Below are 18,756 nucleotides of genomic sequence, written 5' to 3'. Positions count from 1 at the left end.
AATAAAAAATTCATGTCATCCCCAACACCCGACGATACCTCATTTTCCCCTTATTGTGGGGACATGATTTTTTTCAAGGAAAATGTGAGAAAATCTAGGTTTTACCACTCCCTTCACAATTCCCATGATGAAGGTACTTATCGCCTTGATCTTGTAATTTTGGAAGGTGTACATCTCCACAACCACCACGTGTTCCATGATTGGTAGTTAAGGTTTCTATATTTTTTGTAATGAACATGGTGATGAAGGAAACAAAATAATGTTTGGAAAAATGGAAAACTAAGGATTATTCGGCATGTAGAACCCACTAGCAACCTCTCACCTATCCCATCCCCTACTATCATAACCCATTTTTTATGTGCTGCTATCTCAGGTAGCTCTATTAGTTTATTAAATTCAAGAAATATAATACTTACATTATTCAATGTACCATAAAGTTTCTTCCTCGTGGTGTAAATAAAGCATGGTAATTAAAATATACATGCTAAACAAAATTGAACATTTAATCATAATTAAGTATAGTTAGTAAATGGGATTCAATACTAGGATATTCTATCATATCCCCCTTTGAATAACACAATCATAAATATTCTCTTCTCATTAACAACACTTATTTTCCTCATTCTTCAGTTGTATTTGCAGTGCCATCCTATTCACTATCTTGGTATACCACGAGACTTCAACATTCCAACATATGCCTACATTAGTAAAAGAGTAAGCATACATATTATAGAAATTATAAAGAAACACTTATCCTATGCACAATATTTCTCAATTCCATGATGTAAGCATCTATTCAAAAATACGTATCTATTTTTTATTTAATAGTTTTCTCTATGGATATGCATCTATCCCATATAATGGCTTCCATAGGAAATAATTAATTTCATTATCCTTTCTAACTCACCCACACGATTCTAGCCACCATCCCACATCAACTTTTAAGTTTCCTCCTCCTTGATACACTCACCCACTAGGCTTAGATGTTCCCTTCTATACTAAACAATCCCTTAGGTGAGTCATCTTGTCATGGATTTCTCGTGTAAGGAGAGCACGAACTTACTACTAGACATCCACTAGTCGTATATAACATGTGGAAATCACAGGGTTCCTTTGTCCTAACAATGGCCTTTATTCAAGGGTTTCCATCTTCAATATCCATCATCTACCATGTATCATACACATACAGTTACCATAGATATATTCATAATAATACAACTTATAAATTCCAATTCTAATTCATAAAGAATATCATATTTCATAAGTATGAGATTCCTTCTCATAGTGTTTCACTTGTGTGTTGTAGCACCTAATCTTTCTTACAAAATTACACTCATTTTCATATTTGAGACCATTCTACCTACAACCTAAACTTTTCAATCAACCAAATACAACTGAGTATCTATGCATATAATCCTTTCTTTCAATATTTACTACCATACATGAGGTGTTTTCAGAATAATATTAACAAACTAATAATTCATTCATTTTTAATTTTTAATCATACTCAATGAAATGGAACTATGATTCAATGCACATGGGTTACTTAAAACACCTACCATTACAATATGAAACTAAATATTTGTTCCAATAAATCAATGGGCCAATGCTCATGATCACATCTACTCAATCTATCTTTATCGTTTGATATCAAAATACTACATTTCTATACCATGTATTCCACCATCATCAGTTGGAAGGTCTAGCCAACACCTCAACACATCATCTAGTCACCTCCCATCTATACCTTAGGAATACTAAAAGGAGTGCCCCTTCTCTAATCTCTATTACCTTAGGAACCCTCTCCTCTATAGGTTCTCTTCACTATTTGCATGAAGCTTAAAGTCTACAACACCAATATAAGGAGGGAGACACTATGACACTTGTGCAATATTACATCCTTCCATATCCATCGACAATATGGTCTCACACATTATCTCTATTGGCATTCACTCTCATGTGTTATACAAATTCATAATATGATTATGTTACCCATTCACTCATTGTCATGTGACTTAATCATAAGATACTAATTCATGGTTGAATGACAAGGATTATAACAATCTTGCCATAGGAAAAGTTTCTTCCTTCATTATATCCAACCTAGGTATCATTATCATACATGCATTCCATCATAAACAAATAAACGAATATATAAAATATGCCTAAAGGAATCCTTACTTCAATCATTTCAAGTTATATATGTTGGCATAATTAATTTTCATACTTGGATAGTTTCCTTCAGCATTCCTGACATTACTTGATTAGTTGATGTCTTGTGGGAACCCACATGATCACTTAACCAACCTATTGACAAGAATCCTATCATATTTATCCTTTTCACAAGGTTTTCTATCATAGGCCACTTCATCATCAACATTTTCAATCATTGTTGATATTTTTTTTTGGAATAAAATGTGTGTTAATATTTGAAATGTCCAATATTCGAGTGGACGCTCCACCCATCATCAAAGAAAAGGAAAGAATTGTTGAATTGAGGCTTCTGTGATCATAATAGTTATAAGTAGAATTTCGGCGTAAATCACATAAAGAGAGACATTTGTCGACGCGTTTCGAACCAACCAGTGTGGCTCATTGTCAGGACAAGTTGAAGAAACAGATCCAGCATTGCATGCTAAATAGTCTGAGCAGAGCCTCCAACGGCTATCTTGATCAACGACTAATTTTGACTTAGGGATTGTAGTTAAAAAGTCAAAATGATAAATTAATGGGAGTTAGTTATCATACCATAGATTATACAAAAGAAATAATTATAGATGTTGATTACATTATTAGTTTATTAAAAATTGTGACTTATATGGGAATTAGTTAGATCAAGGACCTGACTTATATATATATATATATATATATATATATATATATATATATATATATATATATATGTAAGGTAATTTTAGGATGATAGTTAGTTATAATAACTATATATTACTAGAAAGTTAAAATTAAATAGATAAATATATATATAATAATAGAAGTTATTTGAAAGGTATAATTTAAAAAAATAAAAATAAATAAATAAATAAATTAAGTGGGAATTAGTTATATTAAAGACATATATATATATATATATATATATATATATATATATATATATATAAGAAACTTAAAAATATGAAATAATTTTATATGGTGATTACTTTATTAGTTGGTTAAAAGGTATAATAAAAATTATAAATTCAATGGAAATTAGTTAGATAAAAGACCTTATTTTCATATATAAATATATTTATATATATAAGGTAATTTTAGGGTGATAGTTGGTTATAGTAATTATATATTACTAATCAGTTAAAATAAGATGGATAGATAACTAAAAAATAAAAATGAATAACAACTAATTAAGAATGTAGAATAAAAAAAAATAAAAATTAATTAATAATAATATATAATAGTTATGATTATATTCCTTAATATATATATATATATATATATATATATATATATATATATATATATATAGATATATATATATATATATAGATAAATAAAAGGTAATTTTAGGGTGATAGTTGGTTATAGTAATTATATATTACTAATCAGTTAAAATAATCAGTTAAAATAAGATGTATAGATAACTAAAAAATAAAAATCAATAGACCATACAAAAAAATAATAATAATTAATAATAATAATATATAATAGTTACGATTATATTCAATAATATCTATCAGGAAGAAATAAATATAAAGAGCGCATAACATAAAAAGAAGGAGAAGGACCGAAAAAAGTCTAAAACACGAAGGACAATCCCTAACGAAAGCAAAGAAGATGAAAAGGGGGGGGGGGAGAGGGAGGAAGAGAAAGACTAGGATGAAAGGGCAGGGATCCAACATCTACTGATCTTCCAGCCGTCATCTCTATTGAGATTGTTTGGCCTTCTTTCAATCTCAATAGTCCTCTGCCATTAAGTTCACCATGGAAAAAGAGGTCAATGGTTGCCTCCCTTTCCTGGATATTCTTATATCTAGGAATAAGGATGGCTATCTCTCCCACTTTGTGTTCCAAAAGAAAACGCATACTGAGCAGTATCTTCATGCTGATTCCCATCATTTCCCTGCTCAGAAGATGGGTGTTCTTAACACCCTCGCTACTCGTGCCCTTAGGATTTCTGATAGTGAGAGAGCTTGGATAAGGAGAGATCCCATCTCCTTGATGTCTTTATGGAAAATGGATATAGTAGGTGCCTAGGTCAGAAGGCTTTCCGTAAAGCCTCTAAAAATGCGTTAATTAAGAAAGAGCCTAAAGAGCGCCGTCTAGGTGTCCATCTTCCCTATGTCCAAGGAACCATGGACAAGATTGCTCGGATCCTTAAGAGGTATGAGATTCCCTCAACCTTTAGGCCCCTTAACACCATTCGCAATTCCCTCCGATCGGTGAAAGATCCCATTAACCCTAAGGACATGAAGGGTGTCTACTTGATCCCTTGTTCTTGTGGGACCCCCTATATTGGGGAAACAAGGCGCCCCATCCATCAGAGGATCAGCGAACATGCAGCCGACCCAAGACATGGGAGATCCAAGTCTTCAACATTGGCGGAGCATGTAGAAAAGACTAAGCATCAGGTGTGTATAGAGGAGGCCAAGGTTGTTGCCAAAGTTGCCCAGTTCCATCATCGTAAATTCAGGGAAGCTATTGAGATTGAAAGAAGGCCAAACAATCTCAATAGAGATGACGGCTGGAAGATCAGTAGATGTTGGATCCCTGCCCTTTCATCCTAGTCTTTCTCTTCCTCCCTCCCCTCCTCCCTTTTCATCTTCTTTGCTTTCGTTAGGGTTTGTCCTTCATGTTTTAGACTTTTTCCGGTCCTTCTCCTTCTTTTTATGTTAGGCGCTCTTTATATTTATTTCTTCCTGATAGATATTATTGAATATAATCGTAACTATTATATATTATTATTATTAATTAATTTTTTTATTTTTTTGTATGGTCTATCAATTTTTAATTTTAATTTTAATTTTAATTAATTTATTTATTTTATTCTACGTTCTTAATTAGTTGTTATTCATTTTTATTTTTTAGTTATCTATCCATCTTATTTTAACTGATTAGTAATATATAATTACTATAACCAACTATCACCCTAAAATTACCTTATATATATATATGAATATAATCGTAACTATTATATATTATAATTATTAATTAATTGATTTTTATTTTTATTTTTATTTTTATTTTTTTTATTCTACGTTCTTAATTAGTTGTTATTCATTTTTATTTTTTAGTTATATATCCATCTTATTTTCACTGATTAGTAATATATAATTACTATGACCAACTATCACCCTAAAATTACCTTATATATATAAATATATTTATATATGAAAGTAAGGTCTTTTATCTAACTAATTTCCATTGAATTTATAATTTTTATTATACCTTTTAACCAACTAATAAAGTAATCACCATATAAAATTATTTCATATTTTTAAGTTTCTAGTAATTATAACTAACTAACCTACCTTATATATATATATATATATATATATATATTGGTCTTTAATATAACTAATTCCCACTTAATTAATTATTATTTTTTTTTTTTTTAAATTATACCTTTCAAATAACTTCTATTCCATCATCGTAAATTCAAGGAAGCTATTGAGATTGAAAGAAGGCCAAACAATCTCAATAGAGATGATGGCTGGAAGATCAGTAGATGTTGGATCCCTGCCCTTTCATCCTAGTCTTTCTCTTCCTCCCTCCCCTCCCCCCTTTTCATCTTCTTTGCTTTCGTTAGGGTTTGTCCTTCGTGTTTTAGACTTTTTCTGGTCCTTCTCCTTCTTTTTATGTTAGGCGCTCTTTATATTTATTTCTTCCTAATAGATATTATTGAATATAATCGTAACTATTATATATTATTATTATTAATTAATTTTTTATTTTTCGTATGGTCTATTAATTTTTAAATTTTATTTTTATTTATTTATTTATTTTATTCTATGTTCTTAATTAGTTGTTATTCATTTTTATTTTTTAGTTATCTATCCATCTTATTTTAACTGATTAGTAAAATATAATTACTATAACCAACTATCACCCTAAAATTACCTTATATATATATATATATATATATATATATATATATATATATATATATATATATATATATATATATATATATATATATATATATATATATATTAATGAATATAATCGTAACTATTATATATTATAATTATTAATTAATTAATTTTTATTTTTATTTTTATTTTTTTTATTCTACGTTCTTAATTAGTTGTTATTCATTTTTATTTTTTAGTTATATATCCATCTTATTTCAACTAATTAGTAATATATAATTACTATGACCAACTATCACCCTAAAATTACCTTATATATATAAATATATTTATATATGAAAGTAAGGTCTTTTATCTAACTAATTTCCATTGAATTTATAATTTTTATTATACCTTTTAACCAACTAATAAAGTAATCACCATATAAAATTATTTCATATTTTTAAGTTTCTAGTAATTATAACTAACTAACCTACCTTATATATATATATAGGTCTTTAATATAACTAATTCCCACTTAATTAATTAATTTTTTTTTTTTTAAATTATACCTTTCAAATAACTTCTATTATTATTATTATATATATATATATATATATATATATATATATATATATATATATATATATAGATATATAGATATGTAAGGTAATTTTAGGATGATAGTTAGTTTATCTATTTAATTTTAACTTTCTAGTAATATATAGTTATTATAACTAACTATCATCCTAAAATTACCTTAACATATACACACACACATATATACACACACACACACACATATATATATCGAAATAAACTAATAACATAATCAACATCTATAATTATTTCTTTTATATAATCTATGGTATGATAACTAACTCCCTTTAATTTATCATTTTGACTTTTTGACTACAGTCCCTCAGTCAAAATTAGTCATTGGAGGCTCTGCTCAGACTATTTAGCATGCAACGCTGGATCCGTTTCTTCAACTTGTCCTGACGATGAGCCACATTGGTTGGTTCGAAACGCGTCGGCAAATGTCTCTCTTTATGTGATTTACGCCGAAATTCTACTTATAAAAAAGAAAGAAATAAAATATGAAGTGAGTTTAGAAATGAAAATATAATATAAAGGTATCTAAAAGGAGTTAACCGTGAAAGAAGAAAATGGGCTCCAAGGAATGGAAAATATATTTAAATCATATAAAGAATAATGTAGACATTTCGAGAAATTTGAGCCATAAAAGATAAATTATTTTCTTTATAAATTTGATTATTTAAGACATTTTTTTTTTCCTTTCACTTTGTGGTGTCACAAAAGAATCTTCTCCTTTTAAAATCTACTATGTTTATTTTATATTTTCTTTGAAAATACTTATTTTTTGTTAAGAAACAAAAATTAGATTTGCTTAGTTAACTAAAGAGAAAAATGCTCTATGCACTAGGATCCTATGTGTTCATCATAGAAGTCCTATTATCATGACTCTGACATTCATCTAATGCAATTACAGTTTGATAGCAATACAAAAAAAGCATCACATGTTATTAGATGAGAACAATAGACTATTTAGTGCACTATCATTCTTGAAGTGAAAATTTCCTTGATGATGATTGATTTGTGACATATTTTTCCAAGTAATAAACATGCATCGACTATTGTTTACATTTCTTAACTCACCAACTGTAGTCTTTTAATGAGTTTGCGTTATTACCTTCTTTCTTTTCTCATCACACAGGAAATTAAGTTTCAATACATCTTTATCTTCCATTCATTTTCATTTTTCATTTTGTACGATTTCAAATAATTGTTTACCAATTCAACATTATTAGAGTTGTTAGCTGTAGAATAAAGTGAAACAACTACTACAATATTTATGATCCAAAAATTAGGTGAAAAACCTACATATGACGAGGAAGCACCACATTTTAAAGTTGTTATCGTATTTGAACGCCAGGAATTGGTGAAGTATCTACCTTTTATAAAAGTGATGTATGAGAAAACAAAAGAATTTGATGTAAATATTAATGATATGATATAACTATCCATAGACCTTATTTTCACGTGAAGCCTACACAATCTGAATTACATTAAATATGATTGAGTTATCTAGATGTATCAAGACAAGGTTTGAGCAAAATAATTTCTTTAGTTCAACATCACATGCCTTTGGGGGTTCCATTCCAACTAGTTTCACCTTGGGATTTGATAAGGCCTTTGTGGTAAAACGTGATAAAAACATGCAAAAATATTTGCAACCGTGTATAATAAGAACCTAGGGTAACATTACTTGTGATTTTTCTTTTCCAAAACATGGAAGATTAGTTTATTATAATTTAACTAAATGTCTATCTTATTATCATATATATTTTTATACATTATCAAGAAATCACCAATATTTCACAATGTTTTCTATTTTTTAAGAGATTAGCCAAGAATCTGCAATACCATATAACATAGTGAAAAATTCGCCAAGATTTAACAAAAAATTATAATTCAATGAAAGATTCACCAAAAAATTATATATGTATATTATATCAATGAAAAAATAGCATATATATTTTTCTATATACCATGGGGATTTGCCCATTTATTCTACATATAAATTTGGGGGGGTTTTTTAAAATTTTCCCTGGATAACATCATCATCTTGAATCATATTGGTTCTTTAAAAGTTGTTTTTGTTAGGACATATTTTGTTTTGAGGCCTACTTTTTACCTCAAAATTCCCCTAATGTATATGACTCGTTGTAGGTTGTGGTTTTGTGATTTTGAAAGATATGATGGTAGTGTTGTTTTCTTAGGAGATGACTCAACATCCAAAATCCTTGGATGAAGAAAAATCATGTTGAAGCTTAAAGGTGGAAGGATTATATCACTTCCTTGTGTTCTACACATCCCAATATAGGTTATGAATTTGATTTCTATAAACAAGATGAACAATACAGGTGTAAAAAAAGTGTTTGAAAAGGATACATGCAAGATGGTTTGAGGTGTTATGGTATTGTTAAGGGGAGTTTGGATTGGAAATTTTTGTAATCTATTTGGAAGCATGGTTAGTTATGGGTTCAATAGTTCCATTTCTCTTCAGAGTGGATAAAAATAAGGAAAAACCGCAATATCCTCTAGACAAAATATTGTGGTGTGGCATCTAAGGTTGGTGCATATCAAAGAGAAGGGTCCTCAAGTCATACACAATAATGGTATGGTGGAAGGTATGTCTAATTATTATTTGGACTTTGAAATATATGAACATTATTTATATGGAAGTAGAATATGTAAGATTCTCCTATAATTCTACGAAATTAGAGGGAATACTACAACTAGTGCACAATGATGTGTTTTGATCTGTGTTAAGCCCATCATTACGAAAATATATGTACTATGTATCCTTTATAGATGGCTTCCCAAGGATCAAATATATTTATTTCCTCAGGAAGAAATATGAAGTATTTGATAAATTCAAAGAGTTTAAGGATATTCGAAATATCAGATAGAGAAAAAAATAAAGCGCTAAGGATATATAATAGTGGAGAATTATTTGGGAATGAATTTGAAGAATTATGTAAGAAATGCATTATAATAATAAAAACCAATACCCCATACACACCTCATGAAAATGGCGTTGCAGAAGGGATGAATAGGATGTGGATTGAGAAATTAAGGAGCATGCTCAGTGGTGTCAAGTTAGGATATGGATTCTAAGAAGAGGAAATGGAAATTTCTTGTGAATTAGTAAATATACCACCCTCATCAATGTTGGATACTAATACTCCACGTGAGGTATGGAATTTTAAGAAACCTTATCTCAAAAATCTTAGGGTATTTTGTTGTGGTACTTATCTACAGGTTCCAAAGGATAATGGGAGTAAGATAGACAAGAAAACATAAAAGTGTATCTTTATTGGATATAAAGATGGCATGGAAGGTTATAAGCATTGGAAACCATAAACTAAGAAGATAGTCTATAGTTGATATGTGGTATTTAGAGAAGTGAAAGATGTTGTCAAACAGGAAGTCTTACAAAGAGAAAAGGATCTGAAAGGTACAAATCTTGAATTAAAGGATGATGAATCAAACTCTATAGAAGGACATGAATCAAAAGAAGAAGAACCATAGACTCTGGAACTAAGGATATCGATTTAGGAAAGAAGGCAACCATAAAGTTATACTCTACATTATTTCCATTCAAAAATGTTCTTGTTTATTATTGATGGTGATCCTAGAATTTTTAGGGCGGTAGTGGATTTAGAGAATGGAAAACGTTGAAAAAAGGCCATGGATGAGGAAATTCTAACCATGAACAAGAATGCAGCTTGGTTTCTAGAGGAGTTGTTAACTAGAAGAAAGACCAATGTTAGCAAATGGGTGTTGAAGAAGAAGCTAAATCCAAAAGGAAGAATGGAGGAATAGAAATCATAGTTTGTAGCAAAGGGTTATTCCTAGTTAGAGGGAATAGAATTTGGTGATATTTTTTCTTTTATTCCTAAGTTAACTTTTATTAGATTTATTTTATTTATTTTTTTTGCATTTAATCATGAATTAAAACAGGTGGAGGTGAAGAAAACATTCCTTCATAGCTATTTGTTAGAATAAATCTACACGAAGAAACTAGAAGGATTTGTTGTGAAAAGAAGAAAGAGTTGGTATAAAAGCTCAAAAAGTCTATGTATGGGTTAAATAAATCACCAATGATGTGGTATAAAGAATTTAGTACTTATATGTTGGTACTTGTAACATCCCCTAGTCACTTAACTAGAGTGATACCACCACCATTACCATAGTCATAAATGATACATATACATAACATGACATATAACATTACATAATATCATGTAATATTAACCATAAACCATAAAACATGGACATGCATAAAACAAGTTTCAGATACTTATCTATTAAAATATGTCGACTAGTTGCAGAACATGGATGTACCACCTAGCCATAGACCATGTTTCTCCACCTCTCTCAGCAGTTGGTCAACCCCAAACTAGGGCCATGAATCCACTATGAACATAGCTACTCAAGTAAATTACATGTTTAGTATTAAATATGAACAAGACCAAGATACCAAACCATGATAGTCGCAAACTAATAAGCTTACATACCTCATCATCCCCAAACCCAAGTAGTGTACCCCCATCATTTCCCTCACAATCCCTTACGTTGTGTGACTACATCTAGCAGTATAACTCATCCGAGAAGGGATGTCTTATGATCCTTGTGGCTTCAAGGAGTTCCTGCTACACTCAAGGATCTTAAGGTACCCTCTAGGCCCATATAGGGACCCTTGTCCCTCAAGGCTCAAGCCTTCCCTGATGCAACCCAAGGAAAACTGCCCTCATACCCTAGCCCACTAAGACTCCTTGGGGTACATTAGCTAAGGATATTTTGATTCTTCCTAGAATTAGGTCCACCATGATCCCTTAGCAATCTTTGATAGGAAGGAAGTTGAATCTCTTTTATTCCATTCTTTTAATATTTTATTTATAATATAAGATTATACTAGTTTATTATTATTCCTAAAGGTGAGATTAGGAATATTTTAACCATAATAGTGATTTGACTTAGGAACCATGTCTGGGTTTTGCCACCTAACCTTTCTCGTTTTGTGGAGTCTTAGCCCACTATACTATTTTTGTCTCTTGGCCTGGATCCATGATGTCATTTATTATTACATTTGCACTTTACACATTACATTTCTCAATATTGTTGGCCTTTTAACACACAAGAACTCTAGCTTGACCACACAAACAACCTACCCCTAAAACACATTAGTAGACTATCCCACTAGCCCTAAAACACATTAGTAGACTAGCCCACTGGCCTAACCCACAGAGGCACATATGCCTCAATAGAAACCAGCTCACTCACCTAATGATAATGAATACAAGTACATACACGGGTCATCTTAGGGGTGTCACTATATCTATCTCACATGCTCACTCTATCACCCTCTCTTCCTCTTCCCCTCTCTTCCGCTTTCCCTCTATCACCCACTCTCCCTCCCTTCCTCTTCCCTTTCTCTTCCTCTTTCCCTCTCTACCCCACTCTCCCTCTCAATTCCTTCCCCACTATACCCTCTTCATTCCCCTCCCCCTCTCTCTCCATCTATTGTCTCTCCTTTACTCCCTCTCTCTCTCTTCCTCTCTCTCTGCACCCTCCCTTCACTCCCTTTCACTATCCCTCCCCCCATCCCTCCCTTAATACCCCCTTTACAAGAACCCATTTCGGATCTATGTCTCCCTCCTCCCTCCCTCTTAGAGATTATAGACATAAGAGAATGCATGTGCTATCAAAAATGTACATGTGGTTTTAAAAGTTCACAGATGTTTTTCAAAATGCACACACATTCTTGAAATCATGCATGTACCTTTGGAAATGTGCACGCATTCTTAGAAGCGCACATGCACTTCTGAAAATGTGCATATGTTCTCGAAAAAACCATGATGACAAGCATTTTTGTTGTTCTGAGGGGCATCGAGGATATAGGATTAGGAGTGCATGCATTTTTTTAAGCATACACACATGTATTGTGTGAACACATTTGTGATGTCCCTATTTCCACTTCTTATAACATCATTATCTTGCACGCACCCATATGTGGCACATAGTTAGATGAATTTTTCGTTTCATAAGGACACCAAAATAATAGACCACCATGGAAGAGAAAGTATTGGACTAATGACCTATTTGAGAGTGCACCATCTTAGAAGAGGGACGCTAAAAGTAAGGATGATCATCTTCGAAGGAATTTTACTTTTGAGGTAGGCTAAACCCTATTTTTGTACATGTATGTCATTTTGTTATAGCACTAGAATTTTTTTTGTCATGTACTTATGTGATGCAACATTTCTATGGTTTGTAAACCCTATGAAAGGCTAATGTTGTTATGTCGATCTTATGTGATATGAACTAGATGTTTGTGTTGGTGAAGGCACTCCATTATTGATGCTTGATTATTGTGGTTCTTTGGTGATGGATACAATTTTTATGGTTTCCCTAACAATGTTTCCTAAGAGCTTATAGACTATATAGTCTTGTTATAGGTTGTTGTATGTATTTAATGTAATTCATTTCTTTTATCTATACTATAAAGTTTCTACTTCTCCAAAAATGTGTAATATCACATTTGATCTCTAATTTACATTTGCTTCCTAATTAAATAATTTTTAATAAATGTTGTTCAAGTTAATTTGACATATCATAAAAATGAATTTATTAAGTAATTCAACATATACTTAGAAGATAAGAGTGTATTCACAATGGTAAAAAAACTAATCTCCAATCTAATATATGGTTGGAAAACTATGCCCTTAGGGTAACTTCAAACTTGTTGCTACTTAATATATAATAATTGGTGTCTCGGGCTATTTAATGTGTTGTGTCCCAGAGAAGTAAAATATTATTCATTTTTAATCCTATAAAAAAGAGATATAACGAATAATCCATAAAATTTAGATTGAAAAATTCTTAAATGAAAATTAAAACTTCTACATTTGCAGAAAAGGTCCTAATTCATAACTTTCTACATCTTCAACAATTATTTGTCCCACACACATATGAGAAGGTGGAAACATTGTTTGTTGTGATCATACTCGAGTTTGAGAAGCTTATTATTTTTGTACCCAATTTGTTTGGATTGGATTTGATGGTGATATTGTACACCATTTTCATTCATAATTGTTGAATCTTCCCACCTAAAATGCATAATTTTTCAAAAACAGGAGACCTTAATATGAAAATGTTCCCATTCCATGAAAGGAGACCTTAATACCTGCAGGCCTAGTACATGTATCTATATAGTTAATGATACCTGTAGGCCTAGTAGATGTATCTGTATAGTTAATGAAGGTAAGTAATCCGCCATTTTCCCATTACCTCTGAAAGTAACTAATTCCTAGTTGCTGCATCATTACAAAAAACTTTTAAAATCTACTGAAATTCCTCTGATACGACAAGTTGTCACCCCATGCTCATACTTTCCCCCATAAACAAGAAAGAGGACGAGATATATCTAACAGATGATGCAGCCATTGAGATCCTCACCTCTCACGAAAATATATGATGAGTATCCTTCATAAGGCATGTACCCATAATGGGGGTTCACTTGACGATGATACACAACTGTCAGAGTCTCTACATCCACCTTCTCTTCTTTGGCAGGACCCACGCTCAATAGCTCTCTGAATATGAGTTTCATCAATTTCTTTGCCAGAACCATGGGATCTGCTTCTCCGACCATAGTTATCTCCCTCCGCTACATATCAGCTGCAACAGACTCTACGACTGTAATCAAATATGATATCACTACTAAAAAACCCAGAATTTCAATATCATATCACTACTAAAAACCTAGAATTGCGATGCATAAAATATTGGATTTATTGTTAACCTTCAAGAGCTGCAACAACCCCTATACCATTTTTTTCCTTGGCCTATAGTCGTTATGCCATTTATTACTACATGAGCACTTTACACATCACATTTGTCATGATCGTTAGCTTTTTAAAACACATACTCTTTCGCTCGACCACACAAGAACTCTGGCCTTAAAACACATTAGTAGACTAGCCCATTGGCCTAACACATTTATACCCATGGAGGCACATATGCACTAACAAAACCTAGCTCACCAACCTAATGAGAATGTGCACAAGTACATACATGGGTCATCTTAGGGGTGTCACAATATTGTCTCGCATGCTAACTCACTCTCTCACCCACTCTTCCTCTTCCCCTCTCTTCCTCACTATCAACCTTCTTTCCCTCTTTATCTCTTCCTTCCTTATTCTTTCTCTATACCTCCTCACCTCTCACTCATTCTCTCTCTCTCCCTCCCTCCCTCTCTCCCTCCCTCTCTCTCCCTTTCCCTCTGTCTCCATTTACCGCCTCTCCTTCACTCCCTCTCTCTCCACTCTCCTTCAACTCCCTTCCCCTCATTCTCTATCCCTCCCTCTACACCTCCCTTGACATCTCCTTCACAACAACCCCTTTTGGCTCTATCTCTCCCTTCTCCCTCCCTCTTAGATATTAAAGAAATAAGACAACACATGTCCTTTCATGAATGTGAATGTCCTTTTAAAATTGCACATATGCTTTTAGAAGTGCACATATGCTTTTCAAAATGCACACACATTCTTGAAATCATGCATCCATTTTTTATAAAGTTCATGTATTCTTAGAAGCATACATGCACTTTTGAAAATGTGCATGTGTTCCTCAAAAATCGATGTTGGAAAGCATTTTTGGTTGTTCGAGGAGCATTAAGGCTATAGGATTAGGAGTGCATGTGTGTTTTTAAGAATGCATGTCCGTTCTTGTGTAAGCACATTTGTGATGGCCCCATTTCCACTTTTAATATCATCATTATCTTGCTAGCACCCATATGTGGCACATGGTTAGATGAATAGTTCCTTTCATGAGGATACTAGAATAATAGACCACCATAGAAGAGGAGGTATTGGAATAACGACATATTTGAGAGTGCAACATCTTCGAAGAGGGACACTAAGAATAATGAGGATCATCTTGGAAGGAATTTTATTTTTGTGTATTCTAAACCCTTGTTTTGTACATGTGCATCCTTCTATTATAGATTGATCCATGTGGGCCTTCGTTACTCATATGGACTTATGTCCTTATTTTATGCTATACTAACATATTGTGTATATGAGGGAAGAGAGAGCTCTTTAATTTATAATTCATCATTCTATTGTTTTATTTGTACTTTTCATAATATGAGGAGTCATGAGGAAAGATTAGGTGAAGACAAGGGTGAAGAAAGACATTTTGGATATTCACGGGGAGATAGCTCTTTTGTGATGCTAAGGTTTGCACTATACCTATAAATCCTAGATAATAACAGGACATGAGAGATGTTCATGTTTCTTATGGCTCTTGTTGTAGAGATAGAGTTTCTTCTCTAGTAGAGGATACAAAGAGTGGATCCAACTCAATACATGACCGTGAAGCCTTGTTCCTGCAAGACATGAGTTTAGGCCACAAATCATGGAGAGACTAATTTTTTGATTTTGAAGCTTTTCATGGAAGAAGATTGTATTGTTATATCCTTTATGTCCCATGGAGGTCTTGATGGTTGAGTACTTGGTGATAGTGTTAAAGATTTATAGTTTGAGGATTCAAAGCCTTGGATGTACTTGTAGATTTGGAGGGTAGCACTCGAGTTTTTTCACCATGTACTTGTGTGATACACCATTGCCGAGGTATGTAGACCCCATGAAAGACAACAATGTTGTTGTGGAGATATTATGTGATAGACACCAGATGTTTGAACTAATGAGGACATTCCATTATTGATGTTTATTTATTGTGGATCTTTGGTGATGACTAAGGTTTTTATGGTTTCCCGAATTGTGCTTCTTTATAGCTTATAGATTGTATCATTTTGTGATAAATTACATGTATTTAATGAAATTCATTTTTTTTATATATATCATTAAGTTTCTACTTGTCCAAAAATATGTAATATCATATTTGATATCAAGCATTTTCTCCCTAATTAAATAATTTTTTAATGATTGTTGTTGATGTTAATTTTACATAGTATAAAAATGAATTTAAGCAATTTAACAAATACTTAGAAGATAATAAAGTGTATTTACAATTGTAAATAAACTTATCTCAAATCTAGTATATGGGTGGAAAAGTGTGCTTTTAAAATAACTTGAAACTTGTTGCTATTTAACGTATAGTATCTTTTCTCTTAGACTAATGTATTTGGTTCAAATGAAGTGAAATATTATTCAGCTTTTCGCACCATAAATTAATATACAAAAATCATCTTTTCTGCATCTTCATCAATTATCTATCACACTCAGGTGCGATTATAAGCTGTAGAGCTTGTTTCCCGTTCTCACGCTTGAGTTTGAGAAGCTAATTCTTTTTCTAACAAATTGATTAGATATTGATATATTGATTTGATAGTATTTGGATTGGATTTGATGGTGATATTGCACACCATTTTATGCATTATTGTTGAACTTTCCAATATAGAATGGATAATTTATATAAAAAAAACACTATCAACTTTTTTAAGGAGACCTAAATAATACGTAAATGTTCTCCATTCCATTCCATTCCATGAGCGGATTAAAGGCAACGCAATTTTTTTGGACTGATAAATAAATTTGCGCTTACACTGTTCATCATTATCGTTTTTCTTGCTAATCATCTTGATAAAACACCAGCAAAATATCCCCTTTATGCGGCCTTCTCCCAATGTAACAAAAACAAATTTGGAGGTATCATATGCTTGTAGTGTAAGAGGATACCTTCAATATTTTTCGAAATAGTAAATTTTAGCTCTGTGATTCAAATAATTTTATAAGCATTAAATTCAGTTGTAGTACCACCATAGTTCATAGAAGGGATTTTTCCAAATAGTAAGTTTGAGCTCTGTGATTCAAATAATTTTATAAGCCTTGAATTCAGTTTAATATTAAAAGCACATCTACAATCTCATAAAAATGGTAAAATAATAAAATTAAAATTAAAAAGAAGATCGAAGGGTAGCTATAAACAGCCCAGTGGTTCGCACGAGAATCTATTTCTGGGCCTTTGTCGGCTGTTTATCCCACGCTTCCCTTCAATTAGCCACTGAACATCCTTTGGTGATGTCATCTGCAATAAATAGTTGCAGGCCTAGTACATACATCTGTATATTTAATGAAGGTAAGTAATCCTCCATGTCCCATTTTATCTCTGAAAGTAACTAGTTCCCAGCTGCTGCAGCTCACAAGGAGCTAACATCGTCTCCTGAAATTCCCTTGAGACCACCGGTTGTCTCCCCCATGCCCATACTTTCCCCCATAAAAAAGAAATAGGACGAGATAGGTCTAACAGATTGTGCAGCCATTGGGATCCTCACCTCTCACGACAGTATATGAAGAGTATCCTTCATAAGGGCCGTACCCATATTGGGGATTCACTTGATACACAACTGTCGGAGTCTCTGCAGCCGCCTTCTCTTCTTTGGCAGGACCCACGCTCAGCAGCTCTCTGAATCCGAGCTTCATCAGTTTCTTTGCCAGAACCACGGGATCTGCTTCTCCGATCACAGTTATCTCCCTCTTCTGCATATCAACTGCAACAGACTCTACGCCTGCAATCAAATATCATATCACTAATCAAAACCCAATTCTCATTGTAACGAGACTTGCAATGGATAAATAGTGGATTGATAGTTACCTTCAATAGCTGCAACAGCTCTCATGGCCCTTCTCTTGCTTTTCTCGTCTTCGATCGCCACTTTCAGCACCATTTTCTGCAAATATAACACATGCAGGGCCATCATCGTCAATGAATCGTTTTGATAATTCATGATTGCAGAATTTCTAAATTGATGATTCTGATTCAACAGAGCTAGAGTAGTGACATGCCTTCATTTTTGACAGCCTTCGAAAACTAAGTGATATGTGTAGAAGGAAAGCAGAAATTAATCGAATGGCACTGGGAGCCTTTAGGTTAATGAAAGCTCGAAGGGTCACGAGCTCAGAAGAGTTGGCGTGAATGAAGGAGAGCTTACACATAAATCGTTGTGCTTTGTGCAGAAGAAGAGCTGCGCTACGCGGGCGGCGGCGCATTTCAACGCGTCGGTAAGATGCGCAAGTCAGTACCCGTCAGAATCTTTGACGACAGGCAAAAGTAGCTGCCATAGGTGGTGGGTTCCACCAGCAGTTGAGCGGGTCTTCTAAAGTCTTCTCAGTCGTTG

At 32.6% G+C, this 18,756-nt stretch overlaps 1 protein-coding gene across 1 annotated transcript; it reads right to left on the bottom strand.

Annotated features, from left to right (window-relative positions):
• Nucleotides 1-17,525: 17,525 nt before the first annotated feature.
• Nucleotides 17,526-18,532, bottom strand: LOC149177249 (heavy metal-associated isoprenylated plant protein 39-like). The gene is made up of 3 exons (XM_089423355.1): nucleotides 18,425-18,532; nucleotides 18,234-18,309; nucleotides 17,526-18,147 (listed from the first exon to the last, which is right to left on the bottom strand). The coding sequence occupies exons 1-3, from the start codon at nucleotides 18,428-18,430 to the stop codon at nucleotides 17,882-17,884; spliced, it is 348 nt and encodes a 115-aa protein (XP_089279481.1). The 5' UTR covers nucleotides 18,431-18,532; the 3' UTR covers nucleotides 17,526-17,881.
• Nucleotides 18,533-18,756: the final 224 nt, after the last annotated feature.

Source organism: Pinus tabuliformis, chromosome 4_1, assembly GCF_031772625.1.
Source record: "Pinus tabuliformis cultivar Carrire ecotype Pingquan chromosome 4_1, CPIR1, whole genome shotgun sequence".
Lineage (NCBI taxonomy): Eukaryota > Viridiplantae > Streptophyta > Pinopsida > Pinales > Pinaceae > Pinus > Pinus tabuliformis.
The sequence above is the reverse complement of the archived record's forward strand: the minus strand, read 5'-3'. Positions and strand labels throughout refer to the sequence as shown.